The sequence below is a fragment of the Catharus ustulatus genome, chromosome 17 (assembly GCF_009819885.2).
Source record: "Catharus ustulatus isolate bCatUst1 chromosome 17, bCatUst1.pri.v2, whole genome shotgun sequence".
Lineage (NCBI taxonomy): Eukaryota > Metazoa > Chordata > Aves > Passeriformes > Turdidae > Catharus > Catharus ustulatus.
This window is the reverse complement of record NC_046237.1, coordinates 6097764-6121733: the sequence shown is the minus strand read 5'-3', so window position 1 is coordinate 6121733 and position 23970 is coordinate 6097764. Positions and strand designations below refer to the sequence as shown.

Genomic DNA, 23970 nt, shown 5'->3' with positions numbered 1-23970 from the left:
AGAGCTGCTATGATTTCAGCTGCCACCTCCTTCTCACCCCACTGCAAGGAGCAGTGGGCTGTGCCTGTTTAAAATGAAAGTGGAGCTGATCCCTGCTGGTGGGGAGTCACACCCTGCTTTGGAGGCAGGAATGAAACCCTGACTTGCTTCAGAGGAAGAAGGGACAGCCGGAGGCGACAGAACAAACTGTTGTGCAGACGCTGGAGCCACCGGAGATTGCAAAGGAACGACCTTGTCACCAGATGAGGCTCTCAAAGCTTCTTATCCCGTTGTGCTGAGCTTAGCAGCGAGTCTGTCCCAGTCACAGTGTGTGTGTGACCTGCTCCTCAGGCCGGCCCAGGGGAGGCTGGCATGAGCCGTGCCTTCTGCAGCCTGCTTCTCCCTCGCCAGGGAGGCAGTGGCAGCCACTCGGGCATGCACAGGAGCTGGTTGTGTGCGTGCTGGTTGTGTGCTCTGCTGTTCGCAATTAAAGTTGGCTGACTTGGTTCTCTACAGGTGCAGGGTACAGCGAGTGGTGTGCACACGGTGCTCAGGTTGAAGCACTTTTTGGAAGTAGAGTGATGATCTCCTACACCCCTCTGCTCTCACTCGGCTGGGGTTCCTTCTCAAACCTGGGAATACTTTAAAATACTCACAGATGTGCATTTTAAACAACCCCCGTGTCTTAGCGCCCTTTAGGAGTTTATCTTTCCTGTGCACCCTGACAAATTTTATGGGAAAAAACACTGCATTTTGGGTTAGTTTGGGTCGTCACAACATTCAGGGTGAACACGCCAGCACCTATACAAGGAAGCGTATGTGGAAAAAAGCGAGGAGCTCCAGAGCCCGTGCGTCCCGCACACACACCTGGCCAGCACAGCCTCTGTCCCAGCACAGACCGCTCCAGCAAAACCGAGCGGCTGCCCTGTCCGGGTACTCGGAGCTGCCCTGTCCGGAGACTCAGAGCTGCCCTGTCCAGAGACTCGGAGCTCCCCTGTCCAGTACTCAGAGCTCCCCTGTCCAGTACTCAGAGCTGCCTTGTCCGGGGACTCGGAGCTGCCCTGTCCGGAGACTCAGAGCTGCCCTGTCCAGTACTCAGAGCTGCCCTGTCCAGGGACTCGGAGCTGCCCTGTCCAGAGACTGGAGCTGCCCTGTCCAGGGGACTCGGAGCTGCCCTGTCCGGAGACTCAGAGCTCCCCTGTCCAGTACTCAGAGCTCCCCTGTCCAGTACTCAGAGCTGCCCTGTCCAGAGACTCGGAGCTGCCCTGTCCAGAGACTGGAGCTGCCCTGTCCAGGGGACTCGGAGCTGCCCTGTCCAGGGGACTCGGAGCTGCCCTGGCCGGGACTCGGAGCTACCCTGTCCAGGGGACTCGGAGCTGCCCTGTCCAGAGACTCGGAGCTGCCCTGTCCAGAGACTCGGAGCTGCCGTGCCCGGGGACTCAGAACTGCCCTGTCCGGGGACTCGGAGCTGCCCCCGCCTCCCGGGGGAGGGCCGGAGCCGGGGCCGGGGCCGGAGCATCCGAGCGGGGCCCGGGGGGCGCATCCCGTTGCTTGGGCAGCCCCCGCCCCGCCTGCCCGCCCAGCCTGCGGGACGCCAGCGCCGCCGGAGCGTTGCCCTTTTAAGCTGTGGCCCCACACTCGCCTCCTCCCCGGCTCCCGGAGGGGCTCCGGCAGCCGGCACCGACCGAGCGACACCGAGCGACACCGAGGAGCGGAGAGCGGGCAGCGCGGAGCCCCAGGGCGGCCAGCGGGCTGCCCCTGCCTGCCCCGCTGCTCGGGGACCATGGGATGCTGCACCGGCCGCTGCACCCTCATCTTCCTCTGCACTTTGCAGCTGGTGAGTGGAGGCGCTGGGGGTCGGGGGCAGCTCGGGGAGCTGCGGGTTCGGCTCGCCGGGACGGGAACAAAAGCGCCTCGGTGCCCCGGGCAGGGCTGCGCTGCTCCGGACTTGGCTCGCAGCAAGGTGGAGAGATGTGGGGCTGCGCTCCGGGAACGCTGTGCTGCGCTGGGGGATTCACTGATACTTACAACTCAGAAAAGAAAAAGAAAAAAAAAACCAACAACAGAAGTAGTTTTCAATTAGTAACTTTGTGCTTATAAAATACAAATGAAAAAAAGAAGGAAATTGGTCTGTGAGAGGAGTCCCGGCGGCTCGGTGGCGATGTTGCAAACCAAACCAAACTTCATACGTGCCAAAACCCACCGGTACCTTCAGCTTCTTGCATGGAAAGGTCCACCCACATCCCACCCTGGCGACCAGCATCCCACCCTGCTGGGGTTGGTGCTGCCTTGGAAGGAATTATTTCAAACCTCTTCGGGATGAGGTGCTTAGATAGAATGTAGCTATTAATACACATATATTTGTGTAAAAATAAACTCCCCAATGTGCGGAGAGTGAGGTCCCTGGTGGGCACGGGTCGGTCCTTGGTGGGTGAGGATTCTGGTCCTTATGACATCTGCACAGATGATAAACAAAGGTCTGGTTGTTCCCTGAGTGTCTGCGCATCCAGGCTGGATCTGGAGGGTCCCCTTCTTGTCAATAGCTAATGGGCTCCAGGGCTCCTCCAGCCTTAAAAAGGAAATGACAGCATCTAGTGTTTTAATTTCATTGACTTCTCCCAAATTTGCTTTATTTTGGAGCGTTAGCGGCGCGCAGGAAAGGGCAGGCTTCCTGCGAAGTTCTTTTGAATAGTTTGCTGGTGCCAAGGGGTGAGCTTAGTTAAAACTCTTTGTTTTGGAGTTGGGTGCTGTGACAACGTTTCTTTTTCTGCAAAGAGTCAGGGAGCAGGCACAGGACTGAATGTGGGAGAGGAAAACTGGGAACCTGCTAGTTTTGAAATGATACCCATCAGGCTAGAATTGAAAGGGAAGAGGGTGGGAATGCACCCCTGTGAACCCAGACTAGCACAATTGGAAGATGAGTGTGGAGGATTTGACTCATCGTTAAACAAAATACAGAATAGAAGTGATGGGGTTTTCTTGCACAAAGCGTCTTGCTCAGCATATTTATGAGTGAGTTGAATGGCTGGGGAGTGTGTTTAGTCTCCTGGATTATTTCTTTTGATTTTTCACCCGTGATCACACAAGAAAGAAGCTACACCCTGTATTACATTAGAAATTGGCGTCTCAGCACTCGCTGTCTCTTAAACCCATCACTATGTCATCCTGCTCTAAGCACACACACACACTGGGGTAAAAAAGAGAGGGAATGAGAAAAAGAAAAAGCCATGAGCTGCTGGTGCTGTTCTGATTTCTGACAAGCGTGGGAGTTTTCTTGTATCCAAGATACAGGGACAAAGAACCCCCAGCATTTTATTTTCCTTAAGACCCTCCTCCTTGAAGAAAAGAATCAGTTTGGCTCATTCTTAAGCAAGTTTGGATGCCTCAGCCATAGCGATTTCCCATGGCACTTGCTGGGTGAATTGGTAGAGCTGGAAAAATGCGAGCTATGGTGAGGGAATTTCTGGAGCTGCACTCCAGTGGGGGTGAGGTCAGGAGATCCTGGCCAGTTCCCAGCAAGAGCTTGGGTGAGGGTGAGATCCAGCGTGGTGCTTTTTAATTTACTTTATTATTTAATGAAGCAAACTTTGCCTGTAAATCATCACATCACTTCCACATCCACACGGCTGTGACGTGCAGGACTGCCCAGGGTGGGCTCTGCTAAGACAAAACACTGAAGCAATCAGGCCAAGATCATCAATAAATTATAATGACGTGAACTTCCTTTGTTCCTCTCATGTCTCTGCTCAGCTTCATTTGATACTTTGAACCCTTCACAGCCTTCCCTGTTTGTTGCCAAGCTCTGTGTCTCCCACTGCTGAAGTCCCAGGGGTAAAATTCTGGCTCTTGTGTGGACGTTTTGCCTCTGATTTAAGTGGGGAGAGGATTTCCATGCTGGGATCTCCCACTTCAGTTCTGCAGCACACCCCTAAGATCTGTTATATGTTCTCATGTCTGTTCCTCAAAGCTTCACAGGGCTTTTTATATAAATGATGAATGGAAACATGAACAATCCCCCAAAAAACTCGAATCAGAGTTACAATGCTTCATATAGATTGTTTTATTATTAGGTGCAAGTAGTTGAGTGAGCGTGCGGGGAAGTGTTTGCACACTGCAGTCTAAATGTTTCCCTGGGAAAAAAAAACAAAGAAAAAAAAAAAAAAAGGCAGAAAACAAACAAATTCATCATTTGCAGTGTGTGCTCCCAAAGAAAAAGTTTGTGCTCCAGCCGGAGAGCAGAACAACGTGTGAATTGAGGGAGCTGCTACACAATGCGAATACCAACGAGCTGCTCGGCCCCACGGGCTCAGCCTCGTGGCACCGGGAGAGGAGGGGAGCGCTCGCATCTGTCTGAAGGAAATCAGGGCTGGCTCCCCAGCGGTTTGCTAATCAAGGGGGAAGGGAAGGCTGTAGTTTGAATAAATAATTTGCCGTGTTCCAATTTTAGGTTATTGTTTCCTTGAAGCGTCCACGTTAGGCTCGGCGCTTTGCTGAGCGGTGCTGCGGGGATGCTGCAGGAAGGTTCTGGCTCTCCCTGCCTCTGTCCTGGTGTGTGTCCCTGTCCCTAATCCTTCCCTTTTTCCCAGTCCAGCCCTACCTCCAGCAGCAGTTTGGGTGAAAGCTGGCCCAGGTCAGGGCTGCCCTGCAAAAGGGGTTATCCTCAGCTATGGATGGCATGGAGGAGGATTATCAACAAGGTGGTGGGGTGTTTTTCCAGGATTTGTGATTCCCAAAAGAGTTGTCACCTGCCTGTTCTCATTTTGCCCAAACACCTCTGCCATCCAGGAGCTGTTGTCACCTACAGCAGACCACCAGCCCTTCCTCATCGCTCCCAGCTTTTGGGCAGGTGCGTGCTTGTTTCTTAATAAGAAACAAGAGCAAAGTTTAAATGAGCCATAGGGGTCCCCAGGAAAAAATCACGAGGTTCTCTGTCAGGGAGCCTCTGAAGTGGGTTAAGAAATGCCCCTTGTAGGAATTAGAGCTGCACGAGGTTTGCCAAGGGCAGGATTTCCGAACCCGAGTGGAATGAGGCTGTCACACCCACCAGTGGGCTGGGTGGCTCCTGGTGAGGAGTACAGACCAGGGCTGGGTCTCAGGCAGGGAGATATTAAATAATCATTGATTTGCTGCTTTCCTCTCGGCCGGTGTGAGATTGCACCCAACTGGTGAATTTTGTGAAGCAGTAAGTGCTGTGCACCGGAGGCACTATGTGAATTTATTTCCACTGAGCATGGAAAAATTCCCTCACTCCCCGTGCCCTGTCTCTATAAATCAAACAACTGTAGTTTCTTTACATTCTGCCCATGGATTGAGAACTCAGATGCCAAGCAAAGCCTGGAGACAATTTTACAGATACATTATAAATCCCCCTAGAATAACAGCTTCTAATGGAAAAAGTGACTAATACTTCAAATGAGCACAGAACAAGGCGCCCTGGGACGGGACTGCACATCGAGACTAACCAAAAGTAACTATATACATTTATTTATTTATTTCCTCCTGCTGTCTTTCTGCCTTCCTCCTTTCTTAGTGATTTCTTTTTAATCTCTTACAGAAGAGGGTGACCAGTTCTGGAAGCTATTTGAAACCAGCATAGATCCTTCTCTAACTGCTCTCTTGAAGTGGTTGTGTTGGTTTGATCGAGGCATAAAATGATGCCAAGCACGTGGGGAGTGAGGGCAGAAGGGCAGTGTGGCAGACTGGCAGTGGGATGCCATGGAAAGGCCAGATCTGAGCAAAATTAAAGTGTGAGTTAAAATAGTTGGAACAGAGGGATTTTTTATATTGGCATGTAGTGCTAGAACAAAGGGGAATAGCTTTAAATTGAAAGAGAGTAGGTTTGGATTGGATTTTGGGAAGAAGTTCTCCCCTGTGAGGGTGGTGAGGTGCTGGAAGCTGTGGCTGCCCCTGCATCCCTGGAAGTGTCCAAGGCCAGGCTGGATGGAGTTGGGAACAGCCTGGGACAGTAAAGGTGTCCCTGTCCATGGCAGGGGATGGAATGAGATGATCTTTAGGGTCCCTTCCAACCCAAACCATCCTGAGAGCCTGACTGTGTCACTTGGTCCATCACACCCTGGGCTGCAGGGGGTGGCAGAGCATGTCCCTCTCCAGGGTGAGGACCAGACAGGATTGCAGTGTCTGGGGGCTCTGGAAATGACTTGTTTGTCTTTCTCCCCTCCACCCCAGGGATCACTTGGAGGTTGGGAGAGGGGAGCAGGACTGATCTCTCCCTCCTCTGCAGCTGCCTCAGGAGGCAGGGCAGAGCCGGGCTGCCCTGGGGGAGCTGTGAGCCTGCACAGCTGCCGTGTGGCTGAGCACAAAGCCTTGGGGGAAGAGCAGGTGCAAGGGCAAGCCCAGCGTCCCTTTGCTCATCACGCTGCTCAGGACCCCTCCAAAATTACCTTGTGCTCTCCCCAGCTGTTTATCTCCTTATGCTGAGATTCTAAGCCCTGCAGGGAAAGGGCCATCTCTGGTGGATGTGCACAGCACCCAGCTCTGTGATGGCTCAAACTTATCCTGCAGTCCTTGAACAATACTCCAGGCTAAATAATAATGTAAGACTGAAGACTACGTTTGACAGATGCTGTCTTCTCCATGTCTGTTCCAGACAAAGGAAAATTAAAGCTGTGCCAATAATAGAGCTCGTCAGCATTTTCCACTGAAGCTGACTTTCGGTAGAAACCTGGGGATTTGACTAAATGAATATTTTCATGAGAAGTATCTGCTTTCCATAGACAATCCTGACTTTTTCTCCCAAGTTTTGGCCAGAATATTTTGGCGAAAAGTCAAAAATGTGCTGGCAAATGTTTGCTGTGCTGGCAAACATTTTTAATTCTGGAGTGGTGGAGCTTTTCTTACAAAAAGTTGAATTTTTGTATGAGATTTTTCTTTTTTTCCCCCGTTTTTCCTGAGCAGCTGGAGTCAGTACACTGCAGCACAAGGGAAGAAGAAGGGAGGAGCAGTTTGGGGTCTGTGTTTCAGACGTGCCCAGCTCTCCTGGCTCCCCACATCCTCCTTTCCTATGGTGGTGCTGGAGATTGCAGATGACTCACAGGAACTGTGTCCTCTCACCAAACCCACTCAGACCAGGAATGAAATTTGGCCAAAGCCAAGCCAAAAAAGCAGCTGAGGGCAGAGAGTGGTGTTGAAGTCAACTCTCCTTGGAGAACTGGGGTTTTATTTCGGCTGACACAGTCTCTTTGTTGACCACTCTGATTTTTCCCGGTCACTCTCTGCTCCTTTGGCTTCCCCTTTTCCTCTCAGCAGAAGAGAAGGAGCTGGTTTTCCCTGCTGGGGACCCTCTCCCTCTGGCTGGTGTGGGGTTAAGGGAGCTGACGTTGCTCCATTGTGTGCTAATAATATATGGAAACTCAGATCATTTTGGCTGGGGTGCAAAGTGGAGCTCTTCCAAGAATCTGCTCCAGGGCCCCTCAAGTATGAACTCTTGGAGAACAAACTGCATAACAAAGGCCAGATTGTGATCTCTTTTCCTCCAGGAAAACCCTGGACTAGCCCATTGCTTTTTGAGCACTTAAGAAAATGCATATTATGCAGTGAGCAGCAAGTGCCCCAGCTGTAGCATTGCCTTTCCCATTAACAAAACGTTGGGCCTGAGGTCAGTAGAACTGAACCTTTTTTTTCTTGTTAACCCCCCCTGAAAACCAGGGATAATTTGTGATTTAATGTTCCCTTTGTCCCCACTCCTCCTGCAGTAGGTGTGATGAGCACACCCAACTGCACAGGTTGTGTTTCTGGGTTTCAGTTTGGTAGAAAGAGAGTTTTCAACCAAGTGGAAACTTTTGTCTCAAAAGCAGCACATTCTTCACCCCTTCCCTGTCTAAAGAACGCACAGAGGGAAAAAATGACATTTCTGGACAGAAAAGGAAGAAAATACCCTGGCATTTAGCAATGTTTGCTGAAAATGATGGGGGTGTTTATTGTGCCAAACCCCAAATATTTTCAACTTTTACAGAAGCTTGAAAACACTTCTGAAAAAAGTCAGAAAGTCTCCCCAAAAAGAAGTCACTTTGTTGTTGTTTTTGTTTTTTTCATTGGGGTTGTGCACCCTGGATGTTCTCACCTTTCAGATATCTCTGACATCATCACGACTCCCCCAAACCCAGCTCGTGGTGGGATTTAAGGAGAAAACACCTCAGAGGGGAAGCACAGGTCTGGGTGTTGCTCAGGGTGGTGCTGTGCTGCAGTGACTCATCTGTTCACAGTGGTTTGGGGTATTTTTGTTGCAGAAGGAAACTCAATGAATAAACGCCCTGTGGAAATTGGAATCTGAGATGTTTCATAATCGTTCCAGAGTCATAATATTACCTTAAAGTGCATGAGATTTCAGACTAAGAACAAACAATTTCTGCTTCGTTTGTTTATTGATCTTTGGTAAGAGTCAGAATCTTATTTCACCTTCTTCTTGCCAGGGATAATAGTAGGGATTACAAAAGTATGGATTAGCAGGAGTAGAAAGTCGAGAATCAGTATAGTAAAGTAATAATAGAAGAGTAGGTGGTAATAATAGGGAGGAGAAAAACAAATGATTGAAATATCTGGCAGAAATCTCTGAGATGATGTTTCAGCAGAGTTGCTGCTTCTCAGCAGCGTGTCAGAGCTGTGTCTCACCTTGAGCACAGAAAAGTCAGTGGTGATGTTGCTCTGGCTCCTCCTGCCTCAGCCAAGCCCTGGCCCTACATCTGACAGTCCTTGTGAAAAACAGAAATTTTATTTTGCTCTGTGTTCTGAGGCTTCATAGACTAAGAGGAGCAAGCAGCAGATCTCTGCTGGGGCAAGATCAATGTCTCCTCCCTTGACTTTGCTGTAGCTCATTAACATCAAATGTCTTTTCCAAGGGGTGCTTTTTGGTCTGTTTTCCACAAGGACTTAATTGCCATTTTCCTGGTGTCTGTGGCTCATTCTTAGCACAGCTGCTTTTGTGTCAGAACAAAATGTGTTGGACACAAATCTGATGTTTATCAGGGAAGCACACGTCCCAGATTTTCTCTCAAAGGTGAGAATTCCTGGAAATCAGGAGCACAGCTCTTCTGATCCCCTTTCCCCCACCGTCCATCAGGTGCTGCTTGGGTGATTCCAGGTTTAGTAATTGAGATGTCAGATTCCCTGACACTTTTGGGCTGAAAGGATGATGGTGTGGAAGCAGTGACCTCAGCTGCCATCTGCCTGGGCCTAATGAAAATATACTGTGGGAATTGAGGCAGCAGCTTGTCTTCATCACCTGCTCCAGGCGGGCAGACGTCAGGACTTGCTGTGCCAGCTTCCTTTGCCACCTCTCAGCGACTGGCCAGCCCTGCAGGCAGCTTCCCACCTGCTCCCCAGGCTCTCTCTGGACAGCAAAATATCTGCTTTCTTCCCTTTTTCCTTTTTTTTTTTGATCCTCCATTTTTCCCTCCAATGCTCAAAACTCAAGAAAACCAGGATGCTCGTGGTGTTGTTTTTAACCAGTGGAGCAAGCACCCAGATGTTCAGGAGTATGTTCAGGAGTTCAGTGCCCAGAGGTGGGCTGGGAGGGCTGGATGTGCTGTGCTGTGCCACCCCTGTGAGCTGGGACATCACTGACCTGGGGTCACAATGACACAGGACACGCTCTGCCCATCCTTGGTGAGCACTTGGCCAACCGGGCACCTGAGCTAAGAGGAAAGAACAAGAATTGAACAGTTAGGATAGTTCAGTTTCAATTCTCCTGAGGTCCTAAAACCTCATAAAAAATGGATTCAGGTGCTCAGATGAATACACAGTTACAGCAAATATCCAAAACCTGGGAAGATGCCTCCTGTGACACTTCCCAGGGGACCAGGCACCTGTCTTGTGTGTGGTGACCCTGACAACAGCTTTGGACCCATTAAAGCATTTGGTGCTGATTTATATTTTCCAAGTGCTGTTCCCTGGGGATAGTTCATGTGTGAGCACCGTTTCATCTGAACAGGAAGGTGAGATAGAGGACACTAAAGAAGGGGATGGAGCATTTTATAACCCACACACAACTTATAAAATACTGAGTGTAGCCTTGCATGGAGTGCTCTGAGTGCTGTGGTCACCCACCATGGGTAAACAGGCTCCCCACAATTATCAGTTTGTCACTGTCTGTCTTCAGCTCCACCTGAACATTACCTCTGTAGTAACCAGAGCTCAATCTCACTATCAGCATGGCTGACCTGCTTGGAGATCAGGAGGAATCTTTAGTGCTGGCCTTACTCAGGTTTGTTCATATTTAGGAAATTTGGATGTTATCCTACAATACAAGATCATTGTCCTGCATGTTAGAAATGGCTTGAGCTGAGAGTACCCTGGGTTCTACTCTAAGGTCTCCAAGCAAACTTCTCCCCTAGGTGAAGCTCAGCAGATGGAGGGTGTTTTTGTGGAGGGAATGGGGCAGGGTCTTTGCTTGATATGACTGCCATGGGTGCAGATCCTTGGGAGAGTGTAACTCCGTGCTGTGGGGCTTGGGAGCAACATTTCCTTCTTTGAGAGATGCTGGATCATTGATACTCCTTTAAGAACTGCCACTTTGGTGGGAGCACCACATCCAAATGCTCCTTGAACCAGGATGTACTCATGGAGACTTAAAAAAAACCCAAAATTTTTCTGCTTGGTTGAGAGGGAGTTACTGAGTGAATCTGGCTAGAGGAAAAACTCCTCTTGAATCAAAGACCCATCTCAGCAGGACAAGAAAGAGCTGGCCTGGCCTGACTGTCTTGGACCTTCCTTTAAGATCATTCATTTCAAGACACCTTGGAAATGGCACAGACCACAGAGAAGTGGTTGCCAGCTCACAGAGATGAGGACCAGGCTTGTGGGCTGATGAACCTCGTGGAGAATGACCAAGACCTGAGTCCTGAGCCTTGGACAGACTCCCAGAACCTCCCCAGAACCCAAAACAGCTCTGGGGTTCTGGGCCAAACACCTGCTGTCAGCTGCAGCACAGAACAGCCCCTGCAGCTGATCCCTGAGGGTGGTGAAGGGAACATCCAGATCTCTGGCCAAATCTGAGCACTGTGCATTTAGATAACTTGCATGAATATCTCAACTACTGCTTGCTTAGCCAGCACAAGCCCAGGTCCCATTGGCCATGGCTGCTGGTAATCTGTTAGCAGATTTCCATGTGTGAATGGGAATGGGCTCTGGCACCCCTGGCTCCAGCAGACAACACTCTTGTTGTGATATCATTGTGGGAAAGGCAGTACACCTGCTTATATTGTGGATGTACAGAATTAGGGGAGAAATCTGATTATCCTAATTACTCAGAAATGCTAAATATGTGCAGAATACCGTTTGGCTAATTAGCCTGGGAGATTGCTGGCTGTTCAGCAGGGAGCAGAGCGGGTGCTGGGAGGAGTGTGATGGGAGTTCACAGGCTGTTTGTGCCCTTTGCTGTCTGAGCATGTGGAGAAAAGTGAGCTTGGATGCTTGGAGATGTGATTGCCAACCTTAAAACAAATTAAAAAGCTGGTAAAGTGCAATATTTTTTTCAGATGTCTGACACTTTTTAGGATTGTGGGTCTCCAAATTTCCCATCTCATTATTTTGAGCAGAGATATCCGAGGGAAGGATGAATTTGCCTTGCTGCAAACAGCTGGTGAGCGCCTTCTCAGAGGGATCTGTTCTACTCCTTGTCCTGCCTTGTGCTGACACAGGCACAGCCTCAAATGCTCCTGAAGCCTCAGGAGACCATGATGTAGTTGGTTCTCTGAATGGTGCTGCTTTGTTTAATTTAATAGGTTCATCTGCACCACTGAGGGGTCCTGTGGCCCCAAACCTGGCCTGAGGGGTTTTGTGGCCCCAAACCTGGCTGCTTTTCCCAAAGGCTCAGAGCAAAGCAGGATGGAGGGTGGGTCATGCTTAGATCCCAAGGTATCAATCCCCACATACCCAGATCCAGAGAAGCAGGCTGGCTCCTGCAGCTGGACATAGATCCACCAAGGAAACCCTGAGGCTGCTTGGGAGGGCTGCAGGGAGGCTGGGACAGGTGCTGTGCACAGCTTGGTGTGTGCCACAGCCAGCACAGCTCTGCCATCAAACCCAAAACTCACCTCCATCCATCTCTCCTTGTCACTCTGCTTCCCCATGTCTTTAAACAACCCTGCCTGGCTTTTACTCCTCACCTAGCAGAGATGAATGTCCAGCTCCAGCTTTTCTGGAGAGGTTCCCCTTCCTGCTCTTGCAAGCTTGGGGTCAGTGCTGTGCTCAGGCAGCTGAGCACTTCACTGGGAGAAGCTGCAGAACATTTGGGCCTCCAGGGCTGCCATTGAGACAGCTTAAAGCTGAGTTGTGTGACGTGAGAAAGAATAGATAGGGTGATAGAGAAACCCTGCCATGGCTTCAGACAATAAAGACTGTGTCTCCCTTGTGATGAATAATGGCTCTTTGTTTTGTTCCTTAGATGACAGGGCTGTTAGAGCTGCTGAGAACTATCCCAGTGCTAAATATATGGGTGTGCAATAAAGGCTCTGCAATCCATGAACTGAGACTGAATGGATACTTGAGTGAATCATTTCAAGTAGGATGAATTTCTGGAGCAGCTCACAGTGACAGGAGGTGGCAGGGCAGTGTCCTGTAGGATGCTCTCCTTGTCTGAGATGTATCCCAGGGTTCATGGCTGCCAACTTTTTTCCCTCCTGAAGCCTCCCTTGGCCATGTCCAGTTCCTCACTCCCAGTTTTGGCCACTAACCTGAAAACAGAGGGCATTTCAGATGGGTTTGGTGCTGAGACACTGTCCAGATTTTCTATCAGAAATCCCAGAATCCCAATCCTGACACACTCAATGGGAATGAAGCAGTGAACCCCAGGCTCAGCTGTAGGCCAGGGCTCATCAGAACCCATCAGAGACTGAGTCCTGCTACAATAAAGGAGGGAAATGCTGCATCTTCTTGCTGCAGTGTCACCAGGCTGGAGGAACAGGTGATGCACAGGTGTTGTTGTCACTGTCTGGAGTCACCTGGAGTCCTACCAGATTAAACTTCCTTGAAATTACTTAATGGAGCAGCAAGGATTGGAATTTCCATAATGTGGATTAGCACTTTCCTATTTTAGCTAATCCTTGCAGTCAGACCCACAAGCAAGAAGATCAGAGGACTTGGGGGGGAAATGGCCAGGAAGTTTGGAGTAGGAGCAGAGCACAGATGCCATTGTTCCAGGGAGGAGGAATCATCTACACCTCCAAGGAGAGGTGTGGCTGAAGCTTTGGTGTCACCAGCTAATAGAGGACAAGTCTTTGTCCCTTTCTATGGCTGAAGGAGGCACAAGAGGCTGTAGGGGCCCCATGGGTGAGCTGCTGGTTGGGACTCAGCCCCTGCAGGGTCACCAAACTCTTGCCCTGTGGGGACACGATCACAGAGATTTGCTGCAAGTGAACTTTGTTCTCCAGAGCTGCCAGAGTGGCATCTATTGTCCAGCCTCTATTTCCAAAAGGAGGGGAAAGTGGAAAAAGAGGGAAAGGAGAAATTCAGCTTTGCTGTTGAATAAACCATGAGCCATTGAGGAGCTGCAGCAGGGGAGGGGCAGGGGCAGCGCAGAAATAAGGGGACAAAAATGTCATGCGAAAAATGAAGCACAGGAGGGGCCTGGCCATTGTGTGACACTCCTGGAAACTTGGAGAGTTGGTTGGTGGGAGGCCAAAAGATGTGTACAATGAAAGGGAGACACTTGAGTGGACAGAAAATGCAAACAAATTGGGTAGCACAACGGAGGAGATAAATTATGCTCATAAAATAAACAATGGCTGAGTGACACTGGGTAAACAGTTACATATAATAACACCACTGTTTGTCCCAGCCACCCTAATTGGGAGGCTGGGCAGCATCTGATGAAAACTCTGTGTTGCACGTTTTCCCCTCCTAATGAGGAAGGTTTTCCCTCCCCCCTGGAAGCCTCCTCCCCCCAGTCCCATTTAGCAGCAAACTGAAAGGCCTGGTTTCATTCCACTTTCCCACAGCAAACTCATCCTGGCAGGAACTGCATTAAGGAGGACAAGTAGAAAATGATAATAAATTGAGGACTTGCTCTTATTTCACCTTGTGACAAATCTATCCAGTGGGTGACTCAGGGAGGGTGATAAGAGCATGGACTGGGCTGCTGCTTTCCTTTTGGTGCTTGGTCATGTGGAAAATAACCCCATTCTAGCCCTCACTCAAAAGGGCTTTCCTTTAAAAATAATGCTTTTTAAAAGGGTCTGAATCCCTATTTACCCTGTTGGAAAGCCAGCAGCTCGCCTCCTTCAAAGTGAACGTCACGGCTCTCATTTCATCATCCACTTGGGCTGGGAGCAAAAACAAAGGGCATGCAGCCCCAAAAGTGAGGTGGTCAGTGCTGTCAGGGCCCTGGGAGAAGGTGGTAAACCTTAGTGGGTTTTCAGCATGATTGTGTATTGCTGAGAAATCCCTGATGAGAATCTTTGGGTTTGCTGAGCTCCTCTCAAGAGCAGCAGCAAACACAGCAGGGCAGGGGACAGTGGGCATGAAAAACCACTGTGACTTCCCCCACAGCCACTCTCATGCTGTGAATCCCAGAAAATCCACCCTGGAGCCCTGATTCCCAGCAGCCAGGCTATGTTTTACAGCAGAGCTGTGCTCCCACCCTTCCATGACTGCCCAGAGCAGATTGCAGTTCCCAGACTGCTCCATCACCCATGAAAGAGGGAGACACATCCTCAAATCATGCCTAAACTTTCTGCCAGCTCCCTCTTTAGATATTTACTTGATTAATCTGTTTGAACACTTCGTGTGTCTCTGTTTTCTTGCTTTTATTTGAGGAAATTAAGCTGGGGTTCTGCTCTGCAGCCTGCCCTGCTTGCTGAGTCTTCCTCAGACTCCCAGAGATTCTCAGCCCTCCTCACCTCTGAGGGACCATGCTGAAGGTACTGGGGACTCCTGAGATGTGGATGACAGCTCAGAACTCATCTTTGATCACTAAAAATTGTTTCTGCCTCCTGAAGCAGCTGGAAAATTGGAATATCCCAGTTTGCATGCCTTGAGGGAGGCAAGGAAAGCCAGGGTTTTTACCTGTGATTGCTGAGGTAACAAATCAATTGCTTAAGTAGGACTGATTTTCTTCCAGAGAAGCAATCAGATGATGAAAATCAATAGTGATTGATTCATTTTCTATCCACTTCTTAGAGGGAAGTTCTTTGTGGGGATTGTGGTTATTGGAAAATTCCTGCAATACCCCAGAAGCCTCCGACAGTCTCTGTTTTGAACAAAATCGTTGTTTTCCTGTTTGTTCCAATTTAAAACCCTTCCTGTCAGAAGCATTTTACTGGAACCAGAAGCTGAATTGCTAAATGTTTTTCTTGTCCAAAATACTATTTTCTTCCCAGTTCCTTTTCATTTCTTGCTATGATGACAGGCCTGGAAATTTGCTGGTACATTCATTAGGGGAGGGTTGGTCGGTATTTCTTCACTGATATCTATTTTTCAGCTGAAAAAAAATGACTACATGTGTTTTCAACTATAATTTTTCGTTTTGTCCTTTTTTTTAAATTGATATAAACACATTTTTGTGTTTTGGTTGGGGTTTTTTTGAATGATTAAACCCCTGCTGTCACAGTATAGGTCACTTTATATGATGATAATGTGGATGAAATGCAAACAAGCCACTTGGCATTTTTGCAGCCCAACTCCTAAAATACCTGCAGCTTCTCATCTGGGGGATGCAGGTGTTTGGACAGGGGGAGTTCACCTCTCTGTGCTCAGAATGTGACAGTGAAGGGAAAGGTGAGGGGATAGGGTTGGAGCTGCTGTCATTGTGGGAAGTTCCAAAACCCCACCATGGCAGTGAAGATGCTGTCGGTGCTGGGGCAGGATTATTGCTGTGGGATGTTACAGAAGCTTTGTACAAGCAGGACCCAAAACTCTCCAGCAATCCTCTGTGGGAAACAAGGTTGTTATTCCTAATTTCAGTGCATAGATGGGAAGACAGAGAGTCCCCAGCTGTGCTGGAAGGAACAGGAGCTGCTGCCCGTGGCATTACAGGGGGCACAAAGCATCACATGGAGCTGCTGGCAGGTGGAAAGGGAAAACTGCAAAATAATGGGAACTGCATCCCTTTGGCCTCATGTTGTGTCTTCCTCTCACCCCCAAATTGACAGCCAGGTGCTAAGAGCACTTCTCTGTGTCCTGGTGGGGTGAGAAAGCCTTGCTCTGTGAAGAAAGGGTCCGTTTGTACAGTAATTGCCAAGGAAGTCTCTGGGTGACTGTGCTGTGTCCCCTCCTGCTTCAGGCTCATTAGGATGAGCTTTCCTTCCTTGCTGAGCAAAGCTGCAGCAAGACCGTGGCAGATCCCAATTTCCTAGATTATTAATAATAACAATATCATTTTCTCTCTCTCCCCCCTATTTCTCACCCACCCTGTGCTTCCCTTTTAATGAATTCTCCTCTCTTGCTGTAGACTCTGCAGTGACACCAGCCTGATTTGTAATGTAAATAGGCAGCCCAGTGTAAAGGCGACCTGCAAGAGCACCGCAGGGCTCTAATTATAATTTTCATTAAATTCCTTCTGTTTACGAATATCCAAGCAATCTGGCATTGCAGCAGAAGCAAGAGGAAATTAAAGCAAAGCTACCACTTAGCTCCAGTGTCAGGGAGCAGGGGCCCAGCTGTCGAGCAGAAACTGGAGGGAGGCTCCTACGGACAAAGTTTTGAAGAGTTATTTCAGCTTTGGCATCTTTCCTCTCCCAAGCTTTTCCCCCAGTTGCAGGGTTTGCATGTTTTTCCTTCAGAGGATCTGGCTGGTGCAAGTGTTTTACACGTGATCCATTAGTGACCTAATTAAGGGGATCAGCTGCTGGAGCTCCCAGTGCCATGTGCAGGAAGGAGCTGGGGGAGAGCAGGCTGAGCTGTGCAGGGATGGGGACCCTGCAGGGTTCCACAAAAGTCCAGCAGCACAGAAACCCTTTTCCCCATGTGCTGGGAGCCTCCTGTAGAGCAAGGGCTGCTGTGACACCTCACTGTGTGAGATGGGGCTTTGCTCTCTGCTCCCATCCTCATCTTCTGCTGGATCACAGAAAGGGCTGCAGGTGCCTTTCTGCAGGTGTTTGACTTCAGAGAGGCATTTTTGTCATTCAGGCCACGGCTGACCCTTCCTGAGGAGGAGATGCTGCAGGTGCCAGCCATGAGCTAGACTGGCAGGGGACACCAGTGAACATTTCTGTTCACAAAGCCAAAAGCAGGGGGTGGTCTCAGAGTCACTTGGTCACAGTGACTCTGTGTGTGGACAGGACAGAGGGAAAGCTGAGCTTGGCTTTTTGAGCCTGCAGCAAGAGTTACTGCTCCCTTGGGGAAACTGCCAGTGGTGTATTTACAGCCACAATTCAGCCTTGGGGTAAGCAGCAGCCAAATAAAATTGCAGCTTGCAGTAAGTGCCTATAAAATAGCAAAGAGAGACAGAATTTTTTTTCTAAACTGGGTGAATCCAGCTGGTGTCTCATGGGCTTTATACACACTGAGAATTTTGGTCAAACTCCTGAATAATTTAAAGTCTTTCTAGTACACTTGAGAGTTCGTGGGATCTCTGAACTCTTCACACTCTGCTGCTCCCACTCCCAGGAGACTCCAGAGGGCTGCATCAGTAGAAGACAGGCTGGGCAGTGCTGGGCTTCAGGGCAGCCTTGTGCCTTCTGGGCCAGCCCTGTCAATGGTTTCCCTTCTCTGTTAGCTAAGCAGATGATGCCTAGGATAGCAGGTCAAAAGCATGTAGGTTATATTCCCTAAACACAACAACCCCTTGGCTAATTTTCAAGTATTTTCCTTTTTTCCCTGCATCCCTTCCATGGGAACAAGCCCAAACTTCAGCTGGCTTTAATGGCTAAGCAGAGGCAGGGATCACACAATATAAAGCCCTGATGGTAGGGAATAAATCTCTCTATTAGAAAATTAAATTCCTGCTGATCTCCAGCACTGCTCTGCCTCACAGCCTTTGGAGAGTTTAGATGGGTTCATAACTGGTAGCAGAGCTCCAGAGGGAAATGGCTGCTGACTTAATGGCACACATTTAATATATATTATTTCATGCAACAGGGAAATTTGTGCTCCTGGTGGGAGAAGTTTCCCCCAGAGCTGAAGCTCTCAGCCACACCAGGATGCTTTTGGGGGAGCAGCTGGGATGTTTGCCCAGCATGAGGTGGGATAAAATAGCTCAGCAAGTTCTTCAACAGGTGAGGCAAAGCCAGGAGTGTGGAGCCTGAGCATCTGGGTGACAAAAATGTCAGGCACTTGTTGGACACACTCACTGGGTTTTATGTGTGTTCCAAATGCAGTGACATCCCCTCACCCCAGAGCCTCCTCTCTCAGTCCCAAAGCTGAGCCATGAAACTGAGGGAGGAGAAAACATTGATTGAGGGGCTTAGAGGAGAACATTGTGGGCACAACAGATCAATTTAATTATGTTTGGGGAACTTAGGTTGGAGTGTTGACGTAGGTTGCAAATAAAACAAGTTTGTCATTCCTGCCAGAGTGCTTTTCTGCCTGGATCACAAAGGCACCTGCTCATTAATTTAGCCTGATTGCTGCTCTCAGCAATCAGAAACACAGCAGTGTGCAGAGCTGAGGTGCCATCAGGAGCACAGGGAACACAGCAGCTCCATATCCAGGGCTGCCTGCATCCCTGGGCTCTGAGCCCCAAGGGGAGATGGGATCCATAAAAGCAAACAGGCCATGGGCTGTGAGGGGTAGAAATGGAAATGACCCTGATTTGGGAGAAGTTTAGGCAATCCAGAGCAGTAATTTTCCTGAAGGATTCCTCCTAGGAATTGTTCTTTTTCCCAGGAGCTGCATTCTAAGCACCATTCAGAATCTCAGTGAATTCACTGTCCTGCTGACCACCCTGCTGAGGAGCTTGTGGGTCAGGAGGGAGCCCCTGTGGATGTGCCATGTGGCAGGGACCACAGGCTGTGGTGTCTTGCTAGAAAAGGTGCTGCCAGCTCCTGATGTTTTGCCAGTTCCATGGCACAATCCAACACTTGCAGTGAAAAGGCTTAAGAGGTTTGCTTGGATGTGTGCCTCAAATTGTTCCAGGGGAGGTTTAGAGTGGATATGAGGAACAATTTCTTCACCAAAAGTGTTGCCAAGCATTGGAACAGGGCAGTGTTGGAGTCACTGTTGGTGGGGGGATTTAAAAGGCATTCAGATGTGGCACTTGGGAAGTGGGTTAGTGCTGGGCTTGGCAGTGCTGGGGGAATGTTGGACTCAGTCATCTTGGAAGGTTTTTCCAACCTAAAGGATTCCCTGATTCTGGGAATTGTTGTGCATGGCCCATGTCTTCAGCTGGGCAGTGCTGCTGGTTCTAAGGTGTGCTTAGGAAATCTCAGTCCCTCTGAAGCCAGAGCCTCAGCTCCAGACACACACAGCCTTCTGCACTGCTCAGTGCCAGCCTCATGCCTTATGTTTAGCAGGATTGTGCCTTCCCTGGAATGCTAAGCAGCATTTGGACATGTGGCACTGAATAATGACATATCTTTGCAGCTCAGATGTTTCTGGGAGGCTTTGGCAGCAGAAAGCTCAGGGCTCAAGGTCACAGCAGTGGCACTCCTGAGCATCACTGCCCACACACACAATGCTGGAAGGGAGAGCTCAGAGGTGCCAGGCCAGGGGGAATGAGGAGGTGAGAGCTCAGCACTGGGATGTTTAACAGCAGAATGCTCCAGTTTTCAGCAGAGAAGTTGTGATGAGCACAGGGAGGTGTTACACCTGCCCAGGCTCTGCCCAGGATGGTTCTGGGCTGGGAGAATTCCTGATCATGGATGTGGCACAGCTTAAAAGTTGTGTTTGCTGGAGTGTGATGTTCAGGAGCAGCCAGTCCTGCAGCAGGGAGTGACCTGGTGTGGGACCATGATGGGCACTTCACTGCTGCCCGTGGGGCCTTTGGCAAGGCCAGCACAGTCACCAGTTTACTTCTGAAATATAAATGACTTCAAGGTATCAACCCTGCTGCTGGAGGGCTCTCTAATGTCTGTGTGAATAGAGGAAGGTTCAGCAGCTCCTGGGGAGAAGACAGAGCAGAGGAGCAGAGGATGGGGCACGTTGTACACAGTGGCCAGAGATGCCCGAGGGACCAAGTGACAAACACAGACCTCCTGTGCAATTAGTCTCCTGACCTCTGTGGTGGGGAGAGGGCTGCTGGGAAAGGAGCTGTGCATCACAAGGCCCCAAGGAAGGTTTCCTTGACAACACTTACTGAAGAAAAATGAGATTTCATGAATGCAGAGGGTGTGAGCACGTGAGAGGCTGACTTTGGGAGAGACAAGGACGTGGCACCTCGCAGAACGAGCCCCTCCGTTTGGGGATGGGAAGTAATGGCTCACTGAGCTGCTTTTGCAGATAAACTTAATTAAACAGCTATTGCAACCATTCATAGTTATTTAGAAATGCAGCCACTGGGGTAAAAGCAGATTTACTGTTTGTTTTTCTGCTCACAGAATCTTCTCCACCTTTAATAAGCACTGGCACAGAAGGAATTTTTTGCTCACTTCTGGTAGTTTCAGCACACAGAAGCTTGGGTTTAGAATTCTCTAGTTCTAGCATTGTCTCAGCATTTACAAAGTCAAAGGAGTTATATAGAAAGCTGTGTAGAATTAACCATTATATCATAATAATAGCAATATATAAATAATAATAAGTAGCTGACAGGTGTTTAGTATTGCCAGACTTAAACCACGTGGAAGAACCAAAACAGGATATTTGTGTACAAAACCTAAAGAGATGTATTTTTCAAATTATCCAATCTGAGATTTTTTAATTTCTTCCTGCTGTTTCAGGTGGCAGGATGTAAAGTTCTCTATGTGTGATGCCTCATAGGGGTAGCAGCACTGAGAAGATGCCCTGAGCATTCACATCTCATGGCCAAAATACCTCAGGAAACCAGTGCAGGATTTTGCTCAAGGAAAGGCCTGTGACCTTCTGCAGTGAAAGCTCTGATGGGGTTTGCACAGCAGACAAAGAAAGAGCATCTTAAAAAGCGAAGCCACTTGGCAGGAAACCAAACCCTGGATCAGGGCACTGGGATCAGCCAGGAGCCCAGAACACCATCCCAGCAGGGCACTGGGGACCCAGGGCTGCAGCTGAGGCTCTGCTGGCTTCAGGCTGCACAGAAAGGACAGACAAGGGGTTAAGGGAAAATTTAGTCCCAGTTGAAGCTGGAGGAGGAGCGAGAGCTGGAGCAGTCTGTGAGGCTGTGTCCTCACAGCATTGAGAGACAAGGGGTAGCAAAAGAGTTTTCAGGTTGTTTTCTTATAGGTCAAGTGGAAAATTGCCTGGGTTTCTGGGTAAAACATTTTTTCTTCTCTTTTTTGTTGGTGGTTTTGTTTTTTCAGCAGTAGGATCAGCCTTTCCCATTTGTTCCCTTTGTTGCGTGCTTGGATATTTATTTCTAACATTTCATTTTGAAAATAAATCTCTTATTAAAGCTTAATTTGGAAAGGTTAAAAGCAAGTTTGCTTACAGAAACAAAGGGATGTGTGACTGAACCTTTTGTGGGGTTTTCTGAGCACCTTTCCTGTGTCTGTATGAGTCACATCAACATGCCTTGAGACTGGTATTTTTTCTTTTGTGTCCCAATTGATTTCAGAAATGCAGTGAAAGACACAGATACAAACCAAATAAGATTAAAGGCTTTAAAAGCTTAATAAATTAAGAAGAGCAAATCTAGCTGATAGCATGGCTTTGATAGTAGGCTATAAAGGGCAGGGAGTTAAGGAATTACAGGTACCTGACTGTTCAGCATCCCTTCCTCCTCAGCACTGTGGGGCCACAGGGGAGCAGGTTGGACTCCCCAGCTTATCAGCAGGAGAGGAGCAACAGAAGACAAAGTTGAGAGGATAGAAAAGATTTGAGGGACTGGAATTTAAACAAGCACCCCCAGCCCATGCTGGACCAGCTCAGTGTCCTGCTGGCAGTGACACCTGCCAGTGACACTGGAAAAGCAACTGGGATGGTTTGAACTCCAGTGAGAAACTGGCCCATATTTTGAGATATTTTCTAGCACTTATTTCCTGTTCTGCTATGGGCACCCCTTCAGCTCAGCTCCCTCTCCAGAGGAGTTTTATGCTGTGATGCCCCTGAGCATGTCCAGAGCTCTCTGTGCTCCCTGTGTGGGCCATGGGATGGGCTCCATGAGCTGCAGAACATCCCTCTGCCTTTCATCTCTTCCCCAGGTGTATAAATGAGTGATGGCCCGACAGAGAGCTTTGGCTTGGGTTGTTTTCCTGGCTAACAATTGCTTCTCGTGGTTATTTGCTACTCCAGTTTCACTCAGATCAGCAGAAATGTGGTTTATTTCAGGGGAGAAAATTCTGCCACAATTCTTCTGATTTTAGTGCTGCAATCAATCATTTAATTTAAACAATGAAAGGTAAAAGTATACTATGGGTTAGAGAGGCAAAAGGAGCAGAAGGAATCCTGGTTTTAATAAAGAAAAAAAATTTGTCTTGCCTGATGGAAAGGTCCTGTCACCTCTGAGTGGGTAGAAACCTGTGCCACAATCTGTGACATTTCTCTTTACAACCAGTTATATTCTCTGGAATATAGTAGGGTTTCTCAATAGGGCAGTGTGAATCATTGTAGGGAGCACCACAGCGAGGATATTGCTCTGCACAAACCAAAGAGGGCATTTCCCTGCTCACAAGGGGCTCCAGAGAGGCTCATTCGAGGGGACAGATGGCTCAGGGCACACCCTGACCCTGCCACCCTGAGCAGGGCTGAGGTACCAGGACTGCAGGGCGCTGTGACATCTTCACATCCCAGCCCAAAGCAAGGCCAGCTCAGCCCCAGCACCAGCCCTGTTCACCTGCAGATCTCAGCAGCTTTTTGTGGCTAAGCTTGCACACAGACTGCAGTGTAATGACTGAAATGGTTGTTTATCAGTTTGTTTGCAGCAAATATTTCCTTAATGATGGTAAGTTCCTGAGGGAACAGGGGGAAGCCCAGGATAACTTCAGGCTTTTCCTGAATTTCCAATAGCTGGATTGGAGCTCAGACTCACTCCCTGCCTGTCACTAACACAGTGTTGGAGTTTCATCAGTAGCATTTTCCTGTCACCAAGATGATTTACAGAAAAGTGTAATTTTATTTTTACAAACGAGAAAACAGCTTGTGTGAGCTCGCACATCCCACAGCCCCAGCAGATGGGCACAGCCCATCTCCGGGCCAGCTGAGTCATGCCTGCAGCTCCCAGGTACACAAAAACACTTCATAGTGCTGGGAAAGGGGCAAAAGAAAGTAAATCAGGATGGAAACAACCTGGAGACAGGGCAGGTGAGGCAGAAGGAAGTATGGTGTGAGGATAATTTTCAGGATTATGGGGAAAAATCCAGAGACTCCTCAAGCAGCTGAAGTTGTGTAGATTGGCAGAGTTATCATTTATCTGTCACTTCAGCCCAGTCTCTTCCCTGAAAGCAGGAACCACCACGAGGCTGTGGAAGGATCAACTTTCCCCTTTTTATACAGCCATAATGACAAATACTCATGGAGCAGAGGAGAAGCACTCCTCCAGACGTGGATTGCTCAGGGTATGGGTGAGGGGCTCTGTGTTTATCCCGATGTTCAGAGCCTGGGCAGGGTTACCTCAGCCAGCACCCCACTGTGTCCCCAGGCTGGGTGAGGCTCTCAGGGCACACACAAAGCCAATTAAATCCCTGATGGGATGAAGCAGCCACAGTCAAGTGGCTCATGGCCAGCCAGTCAGGATCCCGAATTTCCCGATATCCTTAAGGTATGTGTGTTAATCCCCTCCTGGAGGATTAAATGTTGAACCTGTGCTGGTGTGTGTGAGAGCAGCAAACCTGCCGTGCTGGGGGGAGCAGCACTGGCCCCACAGCATCTTCCAGGTGCTTCAGAGGGTGTTGCTTCTAAGGGAAGGTTATTTGGCAGAGAGAGATTTAGTGACTGCCTCCATTTCTTCCCCACTCTCTGTCCCTCTTTACTTGGGAATAAGATAGAGGGAAAGCTGCCTGGCCTACCCCCTCCCTGCCTGATTGCCCTTAACCA

General features: G+C 49.0%; 1 protein-coding gene across 4 annotated transcripts in view; it reads left to right on the top strand.

The window, feature by feature from the left end:
• Positions 1–1558: 1558 nt before the first annotated feature.
• The window catches only part of NKAIN4 (sodium/potassium transporting ATPase interacting 4), a 49001-nt gene continuing 26589 nt past the window's right edge, over positions 1559–23970 (top strand). For 2 of the 4 annotated variants that reach the window (XM_033075073.2, XM_042779801.1), the window contains exon 1: positions 1562–1816. In XM_033075073.2, coding sequence (XP_032930964.1) covers positions 1763–1816 — 54 coding nt within the window. In that variant the 5' untranslated portion in view covers positions 1562–1762. Of the gene's footprint in view, positions 1817–23970 lie in introns of all 4 variants that reach the window. The other 2 variants (XM_033075074.2, XM_033075075.2) reach the window with 2 other exon arrangements.